At 35.4% G+C, this 20,205-nt stretch overlaps 1 protein-coding gene across 3 annotated transcripts in view; it reads right to left on the reverse strand.

Annotated features, from left to right (window-relative positions):
- The window catches only part of TINAG (tubulointerstitial nephritis antigen), a 90,468-nt gene that overhangs the window by 27,824 nt on the left and 42,439 nt on the right, over window positions 1–20,205 (reverse strand). For all 3 annotated transcript variants that reach the window (XM_053603681.1, XM_053603682.1, XM_053603680.1), the window contains 2 exons: window positions 19,104–19,149; window positions 14,698–14,821 (listed from right to left, as the gene is read on the reverse strand). In XM_053603681.1, the coding sequence (XP_053459656.1) occupies window positions 14,698–14,821; window positions 19,104–19,149 (170 nt within the window). The remainder of the gene's footprint in view (window positions 1–14,697; window positions 14,822–19,103; window positions 19,150–20,205) is intronic.

Raw genomic sequence — 20,205 nt, forward strand, 5'->3', positions numbered from 1 at the left:
ACATGACTACTCTGGATATAGGATTTTGGTTTTAGAAGTGAGGCTGCAGATATAGTGTCATCTCCCTTTACACACAGATTTGAAAGATAACTGGAGTCAGACTCAGGCAGACACGGAGGCTTTTATTTTCTTACGTTCTACCAGAGACATCTGGCAACTTCAATCTTTTAAAAAATGCTCATGCCTAGTAGCAGTGTTGAATAGGACAGGGAGCTATTGGAAAGTGCTCATTAATGCCACATCAAAGAGAGATAAAAATAGACTCCATTAGAAATGCAAACGAAGGAAGGGCGTCCTCACCACACCTTCAATTTCTATTAATACTTAAACATAATGCAATCAATCCAGGATTTGCTACATCTAACAGCAGGTACCTTTGTTGATACATTCTGGAAAAAAAGCTACAAGTTTTATTATTGATTTGAGAATCAAATGACATCTGTAAGATTATTTTTGCTTGACAATATCACAGATGATCACGTACAACTAATATTAATTAATCCTCCGGTGATACTGCACAATGCCTACCATATTCTTTATTCTGCCATATCCTAACAGATCAGGAAGCAAAAGAAAATTGCAAGTATAGTATCACATTTAATTTGACCTGTAAAAATAAGTGCAGAGAAAATTAATAAATGGTTTATGCTCTTGTCTGAATAATTCGCTGGATTAACTGAGATGACTATCCTTCTGCATTTACTAAAATGACAGAATATGTGTTAAAATATTCACCTTCATGTGAAATGTACTAAGAAAAGGGAGAGCAAAAATCAAAACCATCCATCACTATCAACGACAATTCACTAGGTCGATATCTTATGAAAGGAAACTTTAAGAAAAAAATTTCTTTTTGAGATTGGGAGAAAAAATGGCTTTTTTCCCCTTCTCATTAGAATCTTAGCACTACAGGGGAGACTCAGAGATTACATCATACTGTAAGGATTGGCCAGCTATGGCTTACCAGCTAAATCTGGACTGATGCTTGTTTTTGTTAATAACATTTTATGGGACACCCATGTTCATTCATTTACATATTGTCTATGTTTATTAATAGCAGAGTTGAGTATCCAAGACCATATAATGCACAAAACTAAACTGATTCTAATACAATTTCCATATTTCTTAGGTAAGGGAACTGAGGACCAAAGAGGTTAAGTGCCATTTCAAGATCATATGGTTAAGTGGTTAAATTGTCACTAGTATCTAAAGAGCAGTAAATAAAACAAACAATATAAGCTAAGGCTAGAAGGCAGAGAAGGGTGAAATCATTTCTGGCTATGGAGAGGCATGACGGACCTTGAACAATCTGTAGACGATGCCAAGGGAAATAAAGGCTTATCTGGGGGACAAGAGCATAGAATTATACAAGGAGCTGGTTTTCACGGATTCGTAGAGAAATCATGAAAGTTTTACAAGAGGAGGATTGTAGGCAAAAACTGGAGTTGACGAACAAGATGAAAAAAATGGGTTGCTGGCAAGAAAAAACAGTTAAGGCATTATAGGAATAGTCTAATCAGAGTTGCATTTATCACATCCAGCAGTCTCATTTGTATCCAGAAATGTAATGAAGATAATTATTACAGTAATGAGGATAGAGAATTTTTATTTGAGGATCGAAATAAATCGAAGTTGTCACTAAGTATCACAGGTAGTACTCATCCACATCTGCAAATATTGTTTTCCTACGACCCATCCCTTTTTACTGTAGCGCAGACTTGAGCTGAACTTCTCTTTGGTTTTATTGAAGTAATCAGTAATATCCCAGATATCTCTGCAGAAAAGACTTTGCAAAATGCCATAGCAACACACATCTTTTAACGGGTTCATTCATTCGTCAGAACTGTCTTATATATAAGACTTTTGGAGCATAGGATAACATCCTGATCCTCGATGCTGAGATGATAACCTTGTATCATGTCCTCTATACAGATGTATAGTGGTGACCCTGTAAGCACTCTCTCTTTCCAGGGACAATCAATCCACATTTTCATTGACAGAGAGAAGTTAGAATCTACCTAACTTGTTACCTCTCAAATCCCTCCCCAGCCACACCTCCAAATCTCTGGAAATTCATGAACATTACTCCAAAATCTCTGTGTGAATCTGTTGTATTTGAAAATTTGAAGGCAATCCCTACTGCAGAGGCATTAGACTCTGAAACCAAATCATCAAAATGCCTTTATTAAATTAACTTTGGCAGGTAGCACCATATCGTGGGTTAATAAAATTTATCTCATGGGGCCCTCAAAATCTAAAGTATGTACAGACATTAAAACTACTTGAAAGCCATTCCCTAGAACTGCTAAAGTTAACATATCACCTAAAACTTTGGATAACCCGTTGTTCCTAGTTCTCTCTACGGACCTCGCTATAATCACCTTCCTCAATTGAACTATTTGTTCATGTACATCTTCCCTTTGAGGTTTCCCAACTTGGAAACTATTATTTCCAACCACAGTGATTTTATACAATCCAATATAGTTAAAGAGTAAGCGATTGAATTCCTAGTGCTTATATGGCTTTCTTGGTACAAACAGAATCAAATTATCTAAGATTATGAAAAATTACATCCCCTTCCCTAAGATAATTAATTGTCTCCTACTATAGTTACATTTCTCTTTTCTGTATTGCTGTTATTCATCTACTTGTGTTCTTAAGTAAATGTGTTATTAAGTAAATACATAATAATATTTTTTTAAGTAAAAATATATGACATCATGGATAAATACCCACTCATATTATAGTTAGGTTCATCTCTAACTTACATTTTTTAAATAATTCTGAAAATAGATTCAGAGTAATAAAAGGATAAAGAAAATATGAATTCAAAAAACTAAAATGTGAAGGGAGCAACCTATTAGGAAGCGGACACACTGTTTCATGTAATCTTTACAAGGCAGTGAGGAAACTATCATTCCAATAGTTTCCAAAACTATTATTCCCTACCAAGCTCTAGGGAGATTAAATAACTTGTCAGAGATCACTCAAGATGGAAAAATTAACATTGGAACCCAAGCTTGGCTTCAATACCCTTGTTCTCTTTGGTGTACAGCATCCCTAGACAATGAAGACAAGTTGTACCCTTGACCTCAGCCAAAAAGACATCACACACACACACACATACACACACACACACACACATGCGCACACACACACATACACGCATGTTTTGTAAGCCACACGGTTATGACTGTCAAGATAGCTTTCTAAGAATGCTTTTAAGATGACATTTCTACAATGTTTCTACCTGAATAACAATAAAGCTTTTCCTTTTTCTATTTTTATTTATTTATTTACTTATTTATTGTTTTGTCTTGTTTTATTTTGTATAAGGCCGGATCATAGTGGTAGAAGTTATGGAGCAGAACAGACCTGGTCAGTGTTTGAGATGACAAATCAATGAAGGACCAATGTCAAGCAAGAGAAAACAAATGGAGCACAAATTGTCCTGTCAACTTGATTCAGTACTGACAGATGAGGCAATGTGATTCAATCAGCACTGAAAAATAGGGGGAAAAAAAGAGCCCATGTATCAAGTTTACCGTCCCCAGGGTCCTCTCCACTTCTACTTTCCTGTCAGTGAGTTCAGCTCAAACGATCCCAGCAGTCCTGTGGGAACTCTCAGCAGCTTCCTTGAGTGATTAGCTGATAGCTGCATCAAATCAGGAAGTCAGAGTTTTTTGTTTTAATTTTGTTTATTGAGGGTCTCCATGTTATTCTGCTCAGTATCTCTAGAACCTAGCAAATGTCTGGTATATAGGATCATTGCTCAATAAAACTTGTTTAAAAAAATGAGGTGAGAATCACTAAATAATTGAGTTTTTTGGTCGTTACTTACTTTTTTGTTATTGTTGTTGCTGTTGCAACAAAACCCGGGACCTTGTTTGAACCCACCACCTCTGGTACATGGGGCTGGTACCCTACTCATTGAGCCACAGACACCGCCCTCTTCTGGTTTTCTTTTCCTTCCCCGCCCCCCATGACAATTTTCGGGAATTTTGAAACTTCTATAGTTATCCATAAGGTAACTTTTTATTGAAAAGAATTCATATTAAAATACTTCTTAGAACTTATAGTCTAAACCAAACAATGTTGCTGCAGAGGCATGTGAAGTTAATATAGTGATAATGGAGGAAAATGAGACAGACTCAGAGACAGTGAAGAAGTCAGAGCCTGGCCAGGCTCCAAGGTAAGTAAGTAATCATCACGAGATAGAAGAATGTCTCTCCAGCTTGTCTACTTCTTAGTCTTCTTTTTCACTAGCCTGCCTTCCTTCCTTCCTTCCTTCCTTCCTTCCTTCCTTCCTTCCTTCCTTCCTTCCTTCCTTCCTTCCTTCCTTCCTTCCTTCCTTCCTTCCTTCCTTCCTTCCTTCCTTCCTTCCTTGCCTTCCTTCCCTTCCTTCCCTTCCTCCCTCCCTCCTTCCTTGTCTTTCTTTTTCTTTCTTTCTTTTTTTTTGCTTTCTACCTTACCCATAATAAATTCCATCAAGATCCTTTAATATGTCACCTGCCACCTCACTATGGGATTGTGGATTTGCTGCTCATTTTTCCTGGAACTGGCTTCCTCTTTTTCCATATACCTTTAATACTTTCTACTTGTCCTACTAGATGCCACAACAGGACCACCTCTTCCTGGGAGTCTTCTCTGGCCCCCAGAATTGGAATTACATTCCTTCCTATACCATGCACATTGCCCTACTTAATGTGTATCCCTATCCTATCTCCATCTCCACCCTCAAGACATTGGATGTTAGTATCTCCTCCTCCCTCTGCTTCCTCCTCCCTCCCTCCCTCTCTGGCTCTCCCCACCCCCTCCCCACTTTGAAGACAGAGGTAGTATCTTATTGGTATTTGTATCCTAAATACCTGTCATAGTACTTGACACATATTATGTGTTTTTAAAGAGTTTCATGTAGAAAATTAAGCAAAAGTTTTTATATATGTATTAAAGATGTGGGTCAAAGCAAGTAAGAATAGAATTTTAGATAGGCTGGTCTCGAACTCCTGGCTAAAGCTATGCTCTCACCTCAGCCTCCTGAATAGCTGAAATTATGGTCATGTGCCACTGGGCCTACTAAAGCTTGTAGAGTGGCAATTATCAAAATTTCTCAGTCAAGACTCTCTAAAGACAGAACACATCATCTCAGCAGGCCAGGGAGATACAGATGAAGGCAGCTTTCTATAAGCTCAAAATTTGAGTCTCTGTTTTTTTCCTTTAAAATGTATGCAAATTCGGAATTCTCCAAATTATAACTCCATTTGCTCTGCTATTTACGTGTCCCTGTCAAATCTTTTACATTTTCCAGCCACCTTTGCCATTGGGTGGGTCCATTGAATTTCTAGCAAAAGAATGTAAATGGCGAGTTATGGACCATTTCTGAGTCAAGAAGTACACTTGAAAATCTCTCTTCAAACTCCTCTTTGCTGTCCGTAGACTGGATGAAATCATACGCCCCTTACACATGATACAGCAACAAAGTCAGAAGAGCTCTGAAGCCCTGAAACCCACAGAGAAGACCTCCCTAACACCTAGGATCACCCATCTTAATAGAAGTTTATCTTTTGTTCACATGAGAGTTTAATATACTTAAATTATCAAATATTTTGAGTCTATTCCTTGCAGCAGCTATTGTTATCCAGACCAGGGTATCTCCTAGAAAAATTAAAATGCAAGTAAGAAGTATTTTGCATTTCAAATATATTCTAACACCCAAATTAAATGTTTTTGCATTGCTTATACTAATGATTGCACATTTGTTTGCATTTGCTAAATAAGCATAGTAGAAATGTTCATTGAACTGTCTTTAGACTTCCGCATGCATTAAACACTGTAATTAAAGCATATGCTGAGATTTCATCAATTTGCCAAGGGTTACACTAAGATAGCATTGAAATTCAGGCTTAGCATTGAGTCATTATTCAAAAAGACAGAAGGGAAAAGAAAAACAAATGGGAAAAACAACGGATAGCCCCAATAAAATTATGTCAAATAGTTTGTAATTGCCCTAAATAATAATTTGTGCTCCTGGAATTCTTGAAATTTATATGTGTAGAAAATTTATGGAAAATATGGGGACAACGCATTAGAAATTCAACTCTGAAAAATGATTTTTATACCCTTTTAAAGAGCAAGTATCTTTAACTATAAACAAAAGAGAAAAAGAGAGAGAACATACATTTATGACCACACAGAAGACAATCAGTTTGGCAATTTTATTAGGCACCTAAAATATAAAATCACGGTTATTACTTTATAACACTGTATTCTTAACCTATAAAATATTATTTCCTTATTATCGCATGATTACATTTTTATTTTTCTTATAAACAATGATTATAAAAATATAACAAATAAAAAATTAGAGAGCTATAAAATCACCGATGTTACAAATATACCAACGTATACATTTGGTATATACCTTTATATACCAAAGTATATAAAGTATATGTTGGTATATACCTTTATACCAACAATTTTTCTGTTTTCTCTAAGTTCCTCAATCCTTTCCTTTTATTAGTCTCATTAAGCTTTCTATCATTTTAGTAGCACATCATTATTCATATCCTAAAGTCTGTCTTTTTCTGACTCTTTACTGCACCCATCTGGAAAATGGATAGTCCTGGCTAAGTCCAGTTCCCCTTTTCCCTTTGCATACAACTGAGCAGCTGACCACAACGAGAGGAGGTGCATACAAGAAGGCAGAATGGTCACACCGCTATTGCCTGACTGTCCCTTTGGATCCCTCCGCGCTTCTCCCTCTCCTAAACATGCAGATGACCATTGCAAGCATTCTCTGTTTTACTTAAGTTTCTCACAATGCCTTCCTCCCAACACCTTTCCTTCTACAGGAAGGAAGATAACCCAACCTTCCACTTCCTAAAAATAAAAGAAGAAATCTGGTAGAAAGTTTTCTCAACTCACCACTACCCTAAATGCTATAACATTTTCATCTACCCTCACCTTCTCTCTTGGTAACAAAGAAGTGACACCTGGTCTCCTCTCTCAGTCGAATCTATACTCATATCTCTAAATCTCAACCCTTCCAAGGTTCTACCTTTCTAACAAATCTCCCATTTTCTTAACCTTACTGGCCTCTCTTATTCTGATTTGTTAGACTTACACTTTTCTCATCAGTTGTTAAGTATTGAATTTTCCCATGGTTTAGTCTCAAATAATCTCTTTTCTTCATATTCTGTTTAGCTCCACCCATGTTCAACTCTTATCTTTTTCCTGAGATCAGTATAATTACCTGTCTGCTCTGACTTCCTTCTGCATTTTTATGTATGTCTTAAAGACCCCTCAAATCACGAGGCTCAGCAGTGAATTCCTCCCTCTGTCTTATTGCATCACATCCTTCCTACTTTCTCAGGGACGGTTCTCAGATCCTCAATACTAGATCAAGTCTACCATATGTGCTATTTCCACTTTCTACCATGCCTCTTAAAATGTCTCATAATTTTATGTTTGTATGTGTTTTTGTTTAATGACCACCCATACTGTGAGGGCACTCGCCATCCCTGGTATTCAACATACTACCAGGAACATCATGGATTCACTTTTAACATTTGCTGAACACATAGATAAGGGAAACCCATAAATCACCATTCTATTTGTGCCCAATTTTAAGTTATATCACATATTCACAATCAAAGTTTACAGAAATTACTGACATTAATTTTTTGACGATTCACTGAAACTAGATATCTCCACAGTACTGATGGGAAACATGCCCAATTTTTCAGCATTTTTAAACACACGTGGGAGGTGTTCAATTTAATTTTTAAAAACGAGCAATTATTCATAGTCTACTTGAAAAATGTCTTTGTTATATTTCTTAATCTATCCTTCCTGGATGATTTTAATGTTTGCTTTCCTTTCAACCTTCATTTCACAATACTTTGACTCCTTTTTCTTTAGTTATTATTCAATATTTAGAAGTAAAAAAACAATTTGTTACTTTGATCCCAGACACACACACAAAAAGTTTAGTACAAAAATATGGCCCATACTAAAACATATTTTATTTGTTGAAGAGTTATACATCATTAAGTAGAGTATGAATTTGATAAAGACCAGAATCTTTGACTATTTTGTTCACTGATAGATCCCAATATCTAATATATTACTTGGCACATATAGCCAAGTATAAATAAATACTTGTTGTATAAGTTGACTTCTTATAATGCATTGTTGGACATGGCAAAAATAGGCCTAAAAATATTTTATTAATCTCTTCTAGTGATATATATATGTGTGTGTGTGTATATATATATGTACGTGTGTGTGTAGAGAGAGAGACTGCAGACATACATCAGAGATAATGTATGTTTGGTTCCAAAAGACCATGACAAAGCTAATATTGCAATAAAGTGAGTCACATGAATGTTTTGGTTTTCCAGTGCATATTAAAAAAACTATACTGAATTCTATGCAGTCTATTAAGTATGTGGTAGCATTATGTCTAAAACAGCCCTACTAAAAAAGTTTCATTGTTTAAAAATTGCTAACTATCATCTGAGCATTCACTGTGTTGCTATCGGTTCACTGACCAAAGATCTTGCCATGATATTGATGGCTGCTGGTTGATCAGAGTGATGGTTGAGAAGGTTGGGATGGTTGTGGCAATTTCTTATAATAACACAACAATACAATTGGCTTCACCAATTAACTCTTTCTCTCATAAAAGTTTTCTGTATAGCATGTGATGTCATTAGCTAACATTCTACCCACCATAGAACTGTCTTCAAAATTGGAGTCAGTCCTCTCAAACCCTGTCCCTGCTTTATCAACTAAGTTTATTAGTATTATTAATCCTTTGTTGTCATCTCAACAGCACGCACAGCATCTTCACCAAAAGTAGATTCCATCTCAAGAAGCCACTTTCTTGGCTCTCCCATACAAAGCAACTTCTCATTTATTTAAATTTTATTATGAGAATGTAGCAATTCAGTCACACTTGCAACTTCTAACACATTTGCAGTTACTTCCTCCAGGGAAATCTTGAACCCTTTACTGTCAACTATGAAGACTGGAATAAACTCTTCCAAGTTAATGTTGACACATTGACCTCCTTCCATGAATCATGAACATTTTTAATGGCGTATAGAATGGTGAATCATTTCCAGAAGGTTTTTAATTTCCTTTACCCAGATTTATAAGAGTAAATATTATTTATGACAGCTATAACCTTACAAAATTTATTTTTTAGATAATAAGATATGAAAACCAAAATTACTTCCTGATCCATGGGATGCAAAATGGATGCTGTATTAACAAGCATGAGAACATTTATCTCCTTGTGTGTCTCTATAAGAGCTCTTGGGTGACCAGATGCATTGTCAATGAGCAGTAATATTTTGAAAGAATTTTTTTTCTGAGCAGTGGGTCTCCGCAGTGGGTCTCCACAGTGGGCTTAAAATTTTCAGTACACCATGCTATAAATGTTGTCTTCCAGGCTTTGTTGTTTGATTTATAAAACACAGGCAAAGTATATTTAGCATAAATCTTAAGGGCTCTAGAAATTCTGGAATGGTTGAGAACTGGCTTTAAGTCATCAGCCGCATTAGTCTCTAAGAAGAGAGTCAGCCTGTCCTTTGAAGCTTTGAAGCCAGGCATTGACATCTTCTCTCTAGCAATGAAAGTTCTAGAAGACATCTTCTTTCAACAGAAGGCAGTTTTATCAACGTTGAAAATCTGTTATGTAGTGTAGCCAACCTCATTAATGCCCTTAAGTAGATCTTCTGGATAACTTGCTGCAGCTTTCCCATCCATACTAGATACTCTACCTTGCAGTTTTGTATTACGGAGATGACTTGCTTCCTTAAACTTCATGAAGCAGCCTCTGCTGGCTTCAAACTTTTCTTCTGCAGTTTTCTTACCCCTGACAGCTTTCATAGAATTGAAGAATTGAGGACCTTGCTCTGGAATAGGTTTTGGCTTAAGGGAGTGCTGTGGCTTTGCTTGGTCTTCTCTATCCAAACCACTCAAATATTCTCCATATAAGCAATGATGCTGTTTCACTTTCTTATCATCTGTGTGTTCACTAGAATATCACCTTTAATTTTCTTTGAGATCTTTTCCTTTGTATTCACAGCTTGGCTAACTGTTTGGCACCGGAGGCCCAACTTTTGGCCTATCTCAGCTTTCTATATGCTTTCCTCCCATTTCTAGCTTTTGATTTAAACTGAGAAGTGTGTGACTTTTTCCTTTTACTTTAATACTTAGAGGTCATCATAGGAGAATTAGCTGGCCTAATTTTAATGTTGTTGTGTCTCCGAGAATAAGGGGGTCCAAGGAATGGGAGAGAGATGTGGAAAGGGCCCATTGGTGGAACAGTCAGAACACACACAAAATAGTCATCAGTTAAGTTTGCTCTCTTATATGGGCATGATTTGTGGTGGCCAAAAAGAATTATAGTAGTAACATCTAAGATCACTGAGCAGAAAGCACTATAATAGACTTAATAATAATAATAGCTGGAAATATTGTAAGAATTACTAAAATGAGACACAAAGATATGAAGTGGGCACATGCTGTTAGAAAAAATAGCACTGATAAACTTTCTTTAAATCTGCAATTGATTTGAAAAGACAGGATCTGCCAAATACAGTAAAGTGGGTATGCCTGTATATCTCCCATGAAATTCTGCTCCACAAACAGGAGTGACAATATGAAGAAGAGTCGGTGTTCATCCCAATTATTTCTCTTCATTTTCTAAAATAGGTACTGCTTCTAGATCTCTGAGACCACAGGAAATAAAAAATAAAATAAAATAAAATTTTTACTGCTGAATTTAATCATTTGAGTTCCTGTCTGAGAATCCAATGCAAAAGTAAATGGCATCAGAGTGCAACCTTACGTACATGAGACTTGGGGACTAACTAAAGCTTAGAACATTGAGGGGACAGGGACATGGGCGTGGAGTCATGGACCACGACCATAACACAGAGAACACTGGCAGGATGAAAATCTCAAATGCTGTATTTTATTGATTGAAAAACACACTTTTCTCCTTCACATTTTAACATATCTAGAATTATGATCCATCTTACAATCAATGAATTTGCTTAGTTTAATGAGTAATATTCTCTTCTTTTTAATGGTATGTGAAATAAGTCCATATTTCAAAACATATTGCATTATTTATTAATTGAATGCTTTTGTAACTCTAGCATCTGTAATGGGATGAACAGAGTTTTAAGAAAAGAGAAGAGAGAAGAGTGAAATCAGACCAGTAGGAGCAAAGAAAGGCATTACAAGTTTATATCCACTGCCACAATCGTGTGCTTTCTATGTGTGCAAGTACGCAGCTTTTGTGACACTACACTAAAATCAGTTGTGAATACCTCCATCTCACTCTCTAAATGCTATAACACGTGGACCATGAATTAATCTTCCTTGTATTCCCCAGTACTGGTCACTTGATGGAAGATCACATTCATTTGTTCAAGTAAGTTAAATCTAATAGCTTTGTCTTTTACAGAAAAGGAAGCAAACAAAATTTGTTGTGATAAATTTGTTAGGTACTTCTTAGGAGTGTATTAAGTTGTCCGATAAGGAACATTACTTTAACTATTTGGTTACTCTCTAATTCACTGAAGCATTAATTTCCTGAATGTAGCAATTACAAATCAAGAGTTGCTAATGGAGACATGAATTAAAACATACTGCTCCAGGGTACCTAGCAATACTTAAGTGACCTAAAATATTTGTAAAAAGTAAACACATTCTGCAAAAGTAATTTGCCTACTAGCAATCTTAGCCTTAATTGTTACATGTGAAGTAAGTTTATAAAGATCCCTATTTTCTAGGTGTGTATATTACAATCAGCACATCAAATATGTATAATACACAAACAATGGCAGTGATTAAATGTAAACCCATTTATATCTTATTCAAACTGAGCATAAATGCATATAGAAATAGAATGAAGAAAACATGGCCAGCATAGTTAAACAGGTGGTAGAGATGATAAATGATCAGTTCTAATAACTCAAGCAAGGGAGGTTCTCAGGACAAGGTTGGCATTCCCAGAGTTCTCTGAATGACAGGAAACATAAAATCAATCCCATCATATGTGGTAGGAAATTTTTCCCAAATCAAGAATGTCCCTACAGTAGGCAAAAATTGATAATGAAATATTCACAGGAGGAAATTTGGAAGGAACGGGACTTCTGAACTTATGAGGAATAGAACTAAGGTAGAGCTGACTTTCCAGTTACAGTGTTTGTAGAGAGGTATTTTTACTCCATTTATAAGAACATGAGAAAGGATGCACTGGAGGCTGAGGAGAAAACAACAAATTTGGGGACAATGACCAGAAGAATGGGAGAATAAACAGAGTAGGAACCCAGAATACGATTGTCTGGTACTATTAGATAGCTCCTTGAAATTTGTCTCCATAAATTAATGTGAAATCGACATAGTTACAAGTATTTTCTAGCTTGTTCAGATGCACAGTTTAAGGCTGATTTGAACTTAACCAGAGTTGACGTTTTGCCTAGCTGATATGATGCGTCAGGAAGGGACAGAAGAGTAGGGTACAAAAGGAAAAATGATCACGATGATTCACCATGGAATTTAACTAAGTAAGGGCACCATGGAGAAGAGGGACTGTTCAGTGATGATCACACTGAGTGGAATAATTCATGGAAGCATGCGTAGGACTGTCAGGGTAAGAGATGAGAAAGAGCTGCAGCATAAATGTCATTAGAAGCTAGTAGGGGATATGGAAAACCTAGTGTATAAAAATAGGCACTAAGAAGTGAGTATGTTGAATGCAAGGATTTAGAAAAAAGATTAATAGGAATAACCAAGTAGTAAAAAGTTATGTCATTCGAAAGGAAATATAATCATCTGGTTGGCCTGAGAATTTTCTGCATAAAGGGAGGGAGAGAGTGTTCTATTTTTAGTACAGATGTGGTCTTGCTCTTGCTCAGTCAGGCTGATCTTAAACTCCTGCACTCAAGTAATCCATCTACCTTAATCTCCCAGAGTGCCAGCCAAGATAGATATATATATATATATATATATTTTTTTTTTTTTAATTACAACAAGCACCTTGTTGTAATTAAAGCACCACATAACCTAAAAATGTAGGGTAATAATTGGAAGCCACCATAAGCCTTTAAAGAAAAATTTTGCTAACTGATCAAAACAATGCAGAATAAACCTATTAAAATGGAAAAGGAAATGTTTGAAAGAATGTAGAAAACATGGCATTCTTATATACTACTAATGAAAATATCAGTAACATTTTTCTCTCATAAAACACTGTGATATCATATTTTCCTACAAAATCTTTCTTTTATTTTTCTTTTACTTTATTTCCCTCACCCTCTCCTTCTCCCTCTTTCTTTTCCTATCCCTCCATTTTTCTTCCTTCCTTCCCTCCATCCTTCCTTCCTTCTTTCTTTTCTTTCTTCCTTCCTTCCTTCCTCCCTCTCTCCTTCTTCCTTCCTTCCTTTTTTCCTCTTTGTCTCTAGCTATATATCTAGATATGTATTAAAACTACCCCAATATTTCAAGGTTATCTCTAAACAGTGAAAACATACACATATCTGTAGCATGTATAATAAATGTGTAATTATATATATATATACATTTTTCTTTGTAGTTTTCTCTATCTGTAATTTATAAATATCCTACATTAATAAGAAATATATCTTCAATTCTAAGGGGCACATATATTCACATTCTTGAAATCAAGACAAGCCATATAATTAGTGGTATATTAGATCCCAAGAAATGTGATAATTTTGTAACTAAAATATTAGGATATTTTAGGTACAGTAGGGATGATGATTCAAGATACGACAGGATAGCTTGTCTACATAGCTTAAAATTAACTAGAACAGCTTTCAAAGATCAGTAAGGAGAAAGTAACAATAAGGTTGTAGGTGAGGTTGTTTTGTGCAGGCTCAGTAAAACTAAGCCAAGAAGAAAGCCTTCAATAGTAATGAAGTTACTTACCATATAGTCAAGATAGGGAGAGTGTGTTGAATTTAAAAGGCAAAAACAAAAAACAAAAATCTTTTTCTGTAGTATTTTATTTGAATTGGAGTAAGGCATTATTAGACAGAGTTTGCAGACTGGACTCTCAGAACAAGACCCAGAGGCTCTAGGGAAATGACCACAAAGGCTACCCGAGTAGGGCCCATTTGTGAAATTGCCTACTCTTGAAATGTACCCACCAAATTTTGAACTTGATTCTTGTCCTGGCACAGATAAATGTATTTTACTTATAAATTTGATTAATTTCCATAATTCCCACAAAAAAATGAATAACCTCTGAATTAAAGGTGACCATATCCACTCTTCCTGCTTAAATCTCTCCCCATTTGAAATTCCCCTCAAAATCTTTTTCTCAAATCATAGAATGCTTTGGACCATATCCTTCTCTTTCTTTTATCATATGTAGAATTTTTTTTCAATAAATATTTTCTTGTCTTTAGAATAGATTCTTCAAGATATATTCACAAGTGAGAAGCAGGCAATGATAATTTCCCCCAGAATATCAAGTTAGCCTTTTACTAGACTTCAAAATAATGGCTAAATGGTGGCAAGGTTTAGATAATTTTTCATTTGTATCAGAATCTCTCATACAAAGGGAAATTGTGATGTCTAAATGCACTGCATATTCTTTGTTTTATTTCCAAATGGTATTAAATAAAGATTTTTAAGAAATTGCCTTACCCAATGAGTTTGACTGCATGTGTCCGAAGCTTTTGATAGTTTTCTGATTCTTCATGTGTGCTGGTAACATGTCTATATATCCCTGACTTATAATGGAAGAAATCCTCATGGACTTGCATTATGGCTAAAATGGAACACAACAGTGGCATGTGACAAATGGCATGGTATTATAAAATCATCTTTAAAAATATGCAGAAATTCTCACAGAACAATCAGTGGATAAATTTGTAAGAGGTTGGATCTAAGAAAGGATTGTGCAATTCAGCCTAATTTTCTTTCCTGCTTAATTTAACTGGTGCAATATTTTCTTATTCTCTTACAAGTTTCAGCTATTTATAATATTACTTAAGTACGCATTATGCTGTTAAGTGACTGTGTAGTCTTAATCAACAGAGGCATTACCAGGAATTGAGCCCATTTGCAGAAAGGCCCACTACATTTGCTCACCAATTGCCATTTCTTCCGTAACCTTGCGCTTCATCACAAGCCTCTTAGAACCCCAATTAAGCTAGCTAAGAAGCTTGATCTCAGTAAACTGTGCTTACAGCAGCTATTTGTAATCCTTAAAAGTAAACACAACCCTTTCTTTAGTAAGTTTGAATAAAAAAGCAAACACTTGGCAACAGAATACCCAGCCAAGACTTCATCCCCCCACCCCCAAGCTCTGGAGAGCTAATCCATTGTTCCGTGCTTTAGAAAGTAGAGTTTAAAGTTTAGAAAGGTCTTCTTCATTCCCCGACCTAGATTATTTCTCTATTGTGGGCTGCTTTGTTATAGGGCTTGGGCAATTCAGGGTGAAGACTTTAAACTTCTCTTTGAAAAAACCCAAACTGAACATTTTTAATCAAGATGCTATATGTATACCTTAGCAACTGTGTACAAGGTTTGCCTTAGTTTAATAAGCACTTTAAATAAAATTGGAACTCAGATAACTAGGGTTTAATAGATTTTTTTTAAAAAGCTTATATTCCAAAGTTAAATATAACTTTTTAAATGTTCCAATTTTTATTTCACTTGTTTGGTGTTCCACATGATCTCAAACAGGTTAAATCTTCTTTATCTATTCTAAAACACATTTCTATAGGACTTTAGAATGTTTATATCTGCACTCTATGCACATCTCTGCTTTTCTTCTTTGTCCATCACCTATACTTATTTTTAACTATACACATTTTAGAAGAATATACACAATTCTATTTATTTAACATTCTAATACCGTTTACATTTTTTCGTACTGAGGCAGAGGGAAATCTTATATGTTAGGTCAGACAATAATGAACAGAAAATCATGTTTCATCTAGAGCAAAAAGAGTCAATCAGCATTCTACCCACTTACAAAAATATGAAGATATTGCTAGTGGGTTTTCTTTTCTATAGAACCGTTGACTCCTTTAGGTCTTATAATTCAACTTTTCTCTAAGCACCATGAATAAAATATATTCTTCATTGCTGAAAAACTAAACTGCCAACTAAAGAAAAGGGTGAGAAACCACCAAAAGCAGCTCAAAGGTGGCTTCTTCCTTCATTTGAGAGAGCAAAACAGACTCGATGAGCCCACAAGCATGTACCTATATAAGCTATTATACTGCAATTGTACTTTTGGAAAACTGCAGCGAGTCAAGATGTGGAGTTATAGCATGCATCAGGTCAGGATTGCTCTGCCTTAAGAGCTGCTGTGTCTCTTGCTCCTGGCTCAGGCAGTCAGGAAGCAGCTTCTCAACAAATCTTCTCCACAAATTCATTGTTCAATGATTAATGAATGACTTACATTTTTATTTTATTGCTTTGAAATTGTGCCTCTTTATTTTTTATTTATTATGTAAAACTCATGAGGATCTAAGTATATGGCCATAAAATAAAACTGAAGTGCTCTCTATTTTAAATAATTATGAACCAATTTTTTTTGAAGAATTTTTAAAAGAGGTAGAGGGGGGAAGCCCTTGAAACAATAACACCATGATGTAAAGATTCAGAGAAGTTAAGTCAATTACCCAAAGTCAGTTAAGTAACCTGAGATCAAATACCTATGTTCCTTCAGATTTATCACATAAACACCATTTAATGAAGCACACATTGAAATTAGACATGAATTCCTTCCCCCTTATAACAGCCAACAAATTACATAAATGTAAGCTGGGAGAAAGCTTTTCTTCATTTAATTCAGGGTTGGTTGGTTTGTTTTTTGTAAGGTCATTGTTTTTTTAAAATTAAATACAGGACATGTTTAATTTAAGTTTTGGTTTTTCAATAAATGCTAAATGCTGCTAATGATCAATAAAAATCTTTCCAACAAAATTGCAAAATCCATGATTCCTGCCATGTATTGAGCAAATACAGATTAGATCAGCATATGGAAAAACAAAACACACCAACAGTTCCTTAAGTGTATATGAAGTGTTTCAAATTTAATTTGACTTATTTTATAGTTCGCTACATTGATAATGTACTTTGAGCCATTCAGTTTGCAGCCTGAATTTTCATTTTAGGCCTCATTGGATTTGTCCTTCCATGAATATCAAGGCAATGTTTACACAGGAAGTACATTCTGTAAATTTTACCCTTATCCATGCCATTGCTGCAAAATAAAATTCACTAGTTAAGGAAAAGAAACTATTATCAGAGATGGTATAATATAAATTTGTCAATGTACAATAAGTCACTGGATTATTTTATTATTCACAGTTTACTCTTAACCACACACTTACAGAATTGATCAAAATTGAAAGCCTTTTGTAAAACACAAAAATTATGCTGGTTTATTGATTTGTTTTGAGCTAAAGCAAAGGAAAAATATCTACTTTGTTTCTACTATTAATCCTCAATTTTGTTTCTAATCTCTTGCCTAATCTATTTAAATCGAAGGTCGGGAAATCTCTATGTATGGGTCTTAATATAATTGAATGAATAAAGTAAGCCTCATTGCAAATCACTTGGTATTTCATGTTTAACTCTCTGCTCATTCACGATCATTTTGGAAAGACAGCTGACTTTTATCAAAGGTGTCACTAATATTTAACAGTTCAGTTTATGAATGAGTCTATGTTCTAAAAATAAAATGGAAGCTAATGAAGTTATTAGATAAGTATATCTCCTATAATTGCACTCATTTTAAAACAGTTGATCCCTTATGGATACTTTTAAATTATTTTTAATACATTTTATTTATTCTTTTTAGATATAGGATCTCTGTCTCCTGGACTAAAAAGCAATGGCGTGATTTTAGTTGACTGCCTCCTTGAACTCCTGGCCTCAAGCTATCTTCACACTTACTAAGTAGTAGGATTATAGGCATGAGTCCCAGTAGCTGACTTACAAACTTCTGAATACTCTAATAATAAAAGTTTTCTTTCTTTTATTAAACTCCTTTTACATGACCTCTGTCAAGGTCCTGCCCCAGGGGCAGAGTCCATTAGGACCTGTGGATCTGGCAGAAACTAACTGAAGAAATATAAAGTTAGAAATGACGAGAAAGAAAAAGACAAGACACACAGAATAGAATTTTTAAAGATGGGAACTCAGGGGACCACCGCCTGTTTGTGGGGTTCTGATGGTGGCCCCAAGGGTCAGATCCACTCAGTTTTTACTGAAGGCTATTTGTTTATTAGCCCAAAAGGTAAGCTGAGGAAGAGAACAAAGATGTCAGTAGTTTTTCTCAGTGAGTATATTAGTGCTTATTGTTTTTATAATCATTAACTTTAAGGGTCTGAGCAGTCTTGAGAAATCTGGAACCTGAACCTTGTGTGAGGGCAGCTTCTTGTTTGAAGTCACATACACAGATTTCTAAGGGAGATGTTAAACTCCATTAGTTTCATGTGCAGTAAAAACATTGCCTCCAATTACCACTGGAGGCAATTTATTTTGAATAATTGGTGAGAGAGAGGAATTTTCCTCTCATCACCACAACAAAGGGTCTTCTTCTGTGATAAGGGATGTAAGCTCTCTTGCCCATATTTCAGGGCTCAAGCTGTTCCTTGATCTCTGTCCCAGCCAAATATAAATCTCTACAATGGGGATTTGTTTTGACTGTTTACTACACAGGAAACGGCCTAGTTAATGTATCTTTCTAGGCCTTGTCACGGGCATTTTCTGTGGCCATTATTCAGCAGAGCATTTATAGACCCAACAGGGGTGTTTGTTAGTAAGTTGTATCTCCAAGAGGCCAGAGCTCTAGGAAAAGTAGAAAACTTGTTCAGATAAGAAATTTAGCAGCAACAGGTTTAAAGTTAAACTAGGTGACTTTTCTTTGTTCTGTCTCACTCAGCTTACTTTTTAATTTTTCCCTTTTTCTGGGGGTGTTTTCCATTGCCAAGAAAGGGGTCTTCAGTCCCCATTCTGCCGGCAAGCTCAGTATAATGTTCTGTATTAAAGGAATGAATAAAGAAAGCCCATATTTCATCCAAGCTTACCTTGAACTGGCCCATTTTGCATGATTTCTTTCATTATCTCAGTTTCCTAGAAGGAAAAATATTAATGACCATTATCATTGTTACCAGAACATGCTAAAGTTATTGGCTGGTATACAATGTTAGGTGATGTACATTCAATTTAGATGTTATATAATCTGAAGTAACCTGACCATTTTCAATTTCTTCTTAGTCATGCTTTGAAAATACTTGTGAAATTCCACATTAATGAAATTGCAAAAGGCAAGATGTACCCATTTGTTTTAATAACTTTTATTACTAAATAATAATTTTGAAATAAAAAAAAGCAGTAAATTTTTTTATGGTAACAAAGAAACTAATCAAGGTAAATTAAAATCATGTTTAATCAGTGGAGATTAATGTTACCCCTAATCTTTTTATCACAAGACCTATTCCAAATGATTGTTTAGTGATGTTCCTCAGTAGCTTTAGTGCAAGGATTTCTGTGCTACCTTCCAATATGTTTCATTCAGCCCTCAGCAGGGAGGCAAAGCATTCGTTTATTCATTCATTCTTCTGTACATAGTGAGCACATGGTACATACAGGAAACTACAGTAAAAACAAATATTGACCTTGCACCTATCCTCAAGGTATTAAAGTTTTGGTGGAATAGAAAGACAACACCACAACTAATGTCATCAGTTCATGATATACAATAGGGTCTACTACAAAGACAAACACAAAATGCCATGAATACAAACAAAAAAGAGAAATTAACCTTGCCTAGGAATCAATGTAAACTTCATACAAAGAAGATGAAGTTTTGAGCTGGACCTTGGCATTCATGTGGCATTTCACCAGATGGAAAGGTGGAATGACCTCTGGGGTCAGAGGAATTATCACCTAACTAAATAGAAAAACATGAAAGACCAGAGTATACCTGGGGACCAGAGACTAGTCTTATATATCAGAAATATTATTGCCAGGTAGAAGAGGTAGATGCTGGGGAACAGAGACTAGTCTTATATATCAGAAACATTATTGCCAAGTAAAGGAGGTAGATGGTGGCAGGACAGAAGTCTATAAAAGTAACAAGTCAGAACTATTTCATGAAAGCCCAGGGTGCCATGGTAAGAATATTGA

This window comes from Nycticebus coucang, chromosome 9 (genome assembly GCF_027406575.1).
Source record: "Nycticebus coucang isolate mNycCou1 chromosome 9, mNycCou1.pri, whole genome shotgun sequence".
Taxonomy (NCBI): domain Eukaryota; kingdom Metazoa; phylum Chordata; class Mammalia; order Primates; family Lorisidae; genus Nycticebus; species Nycticebus coucang.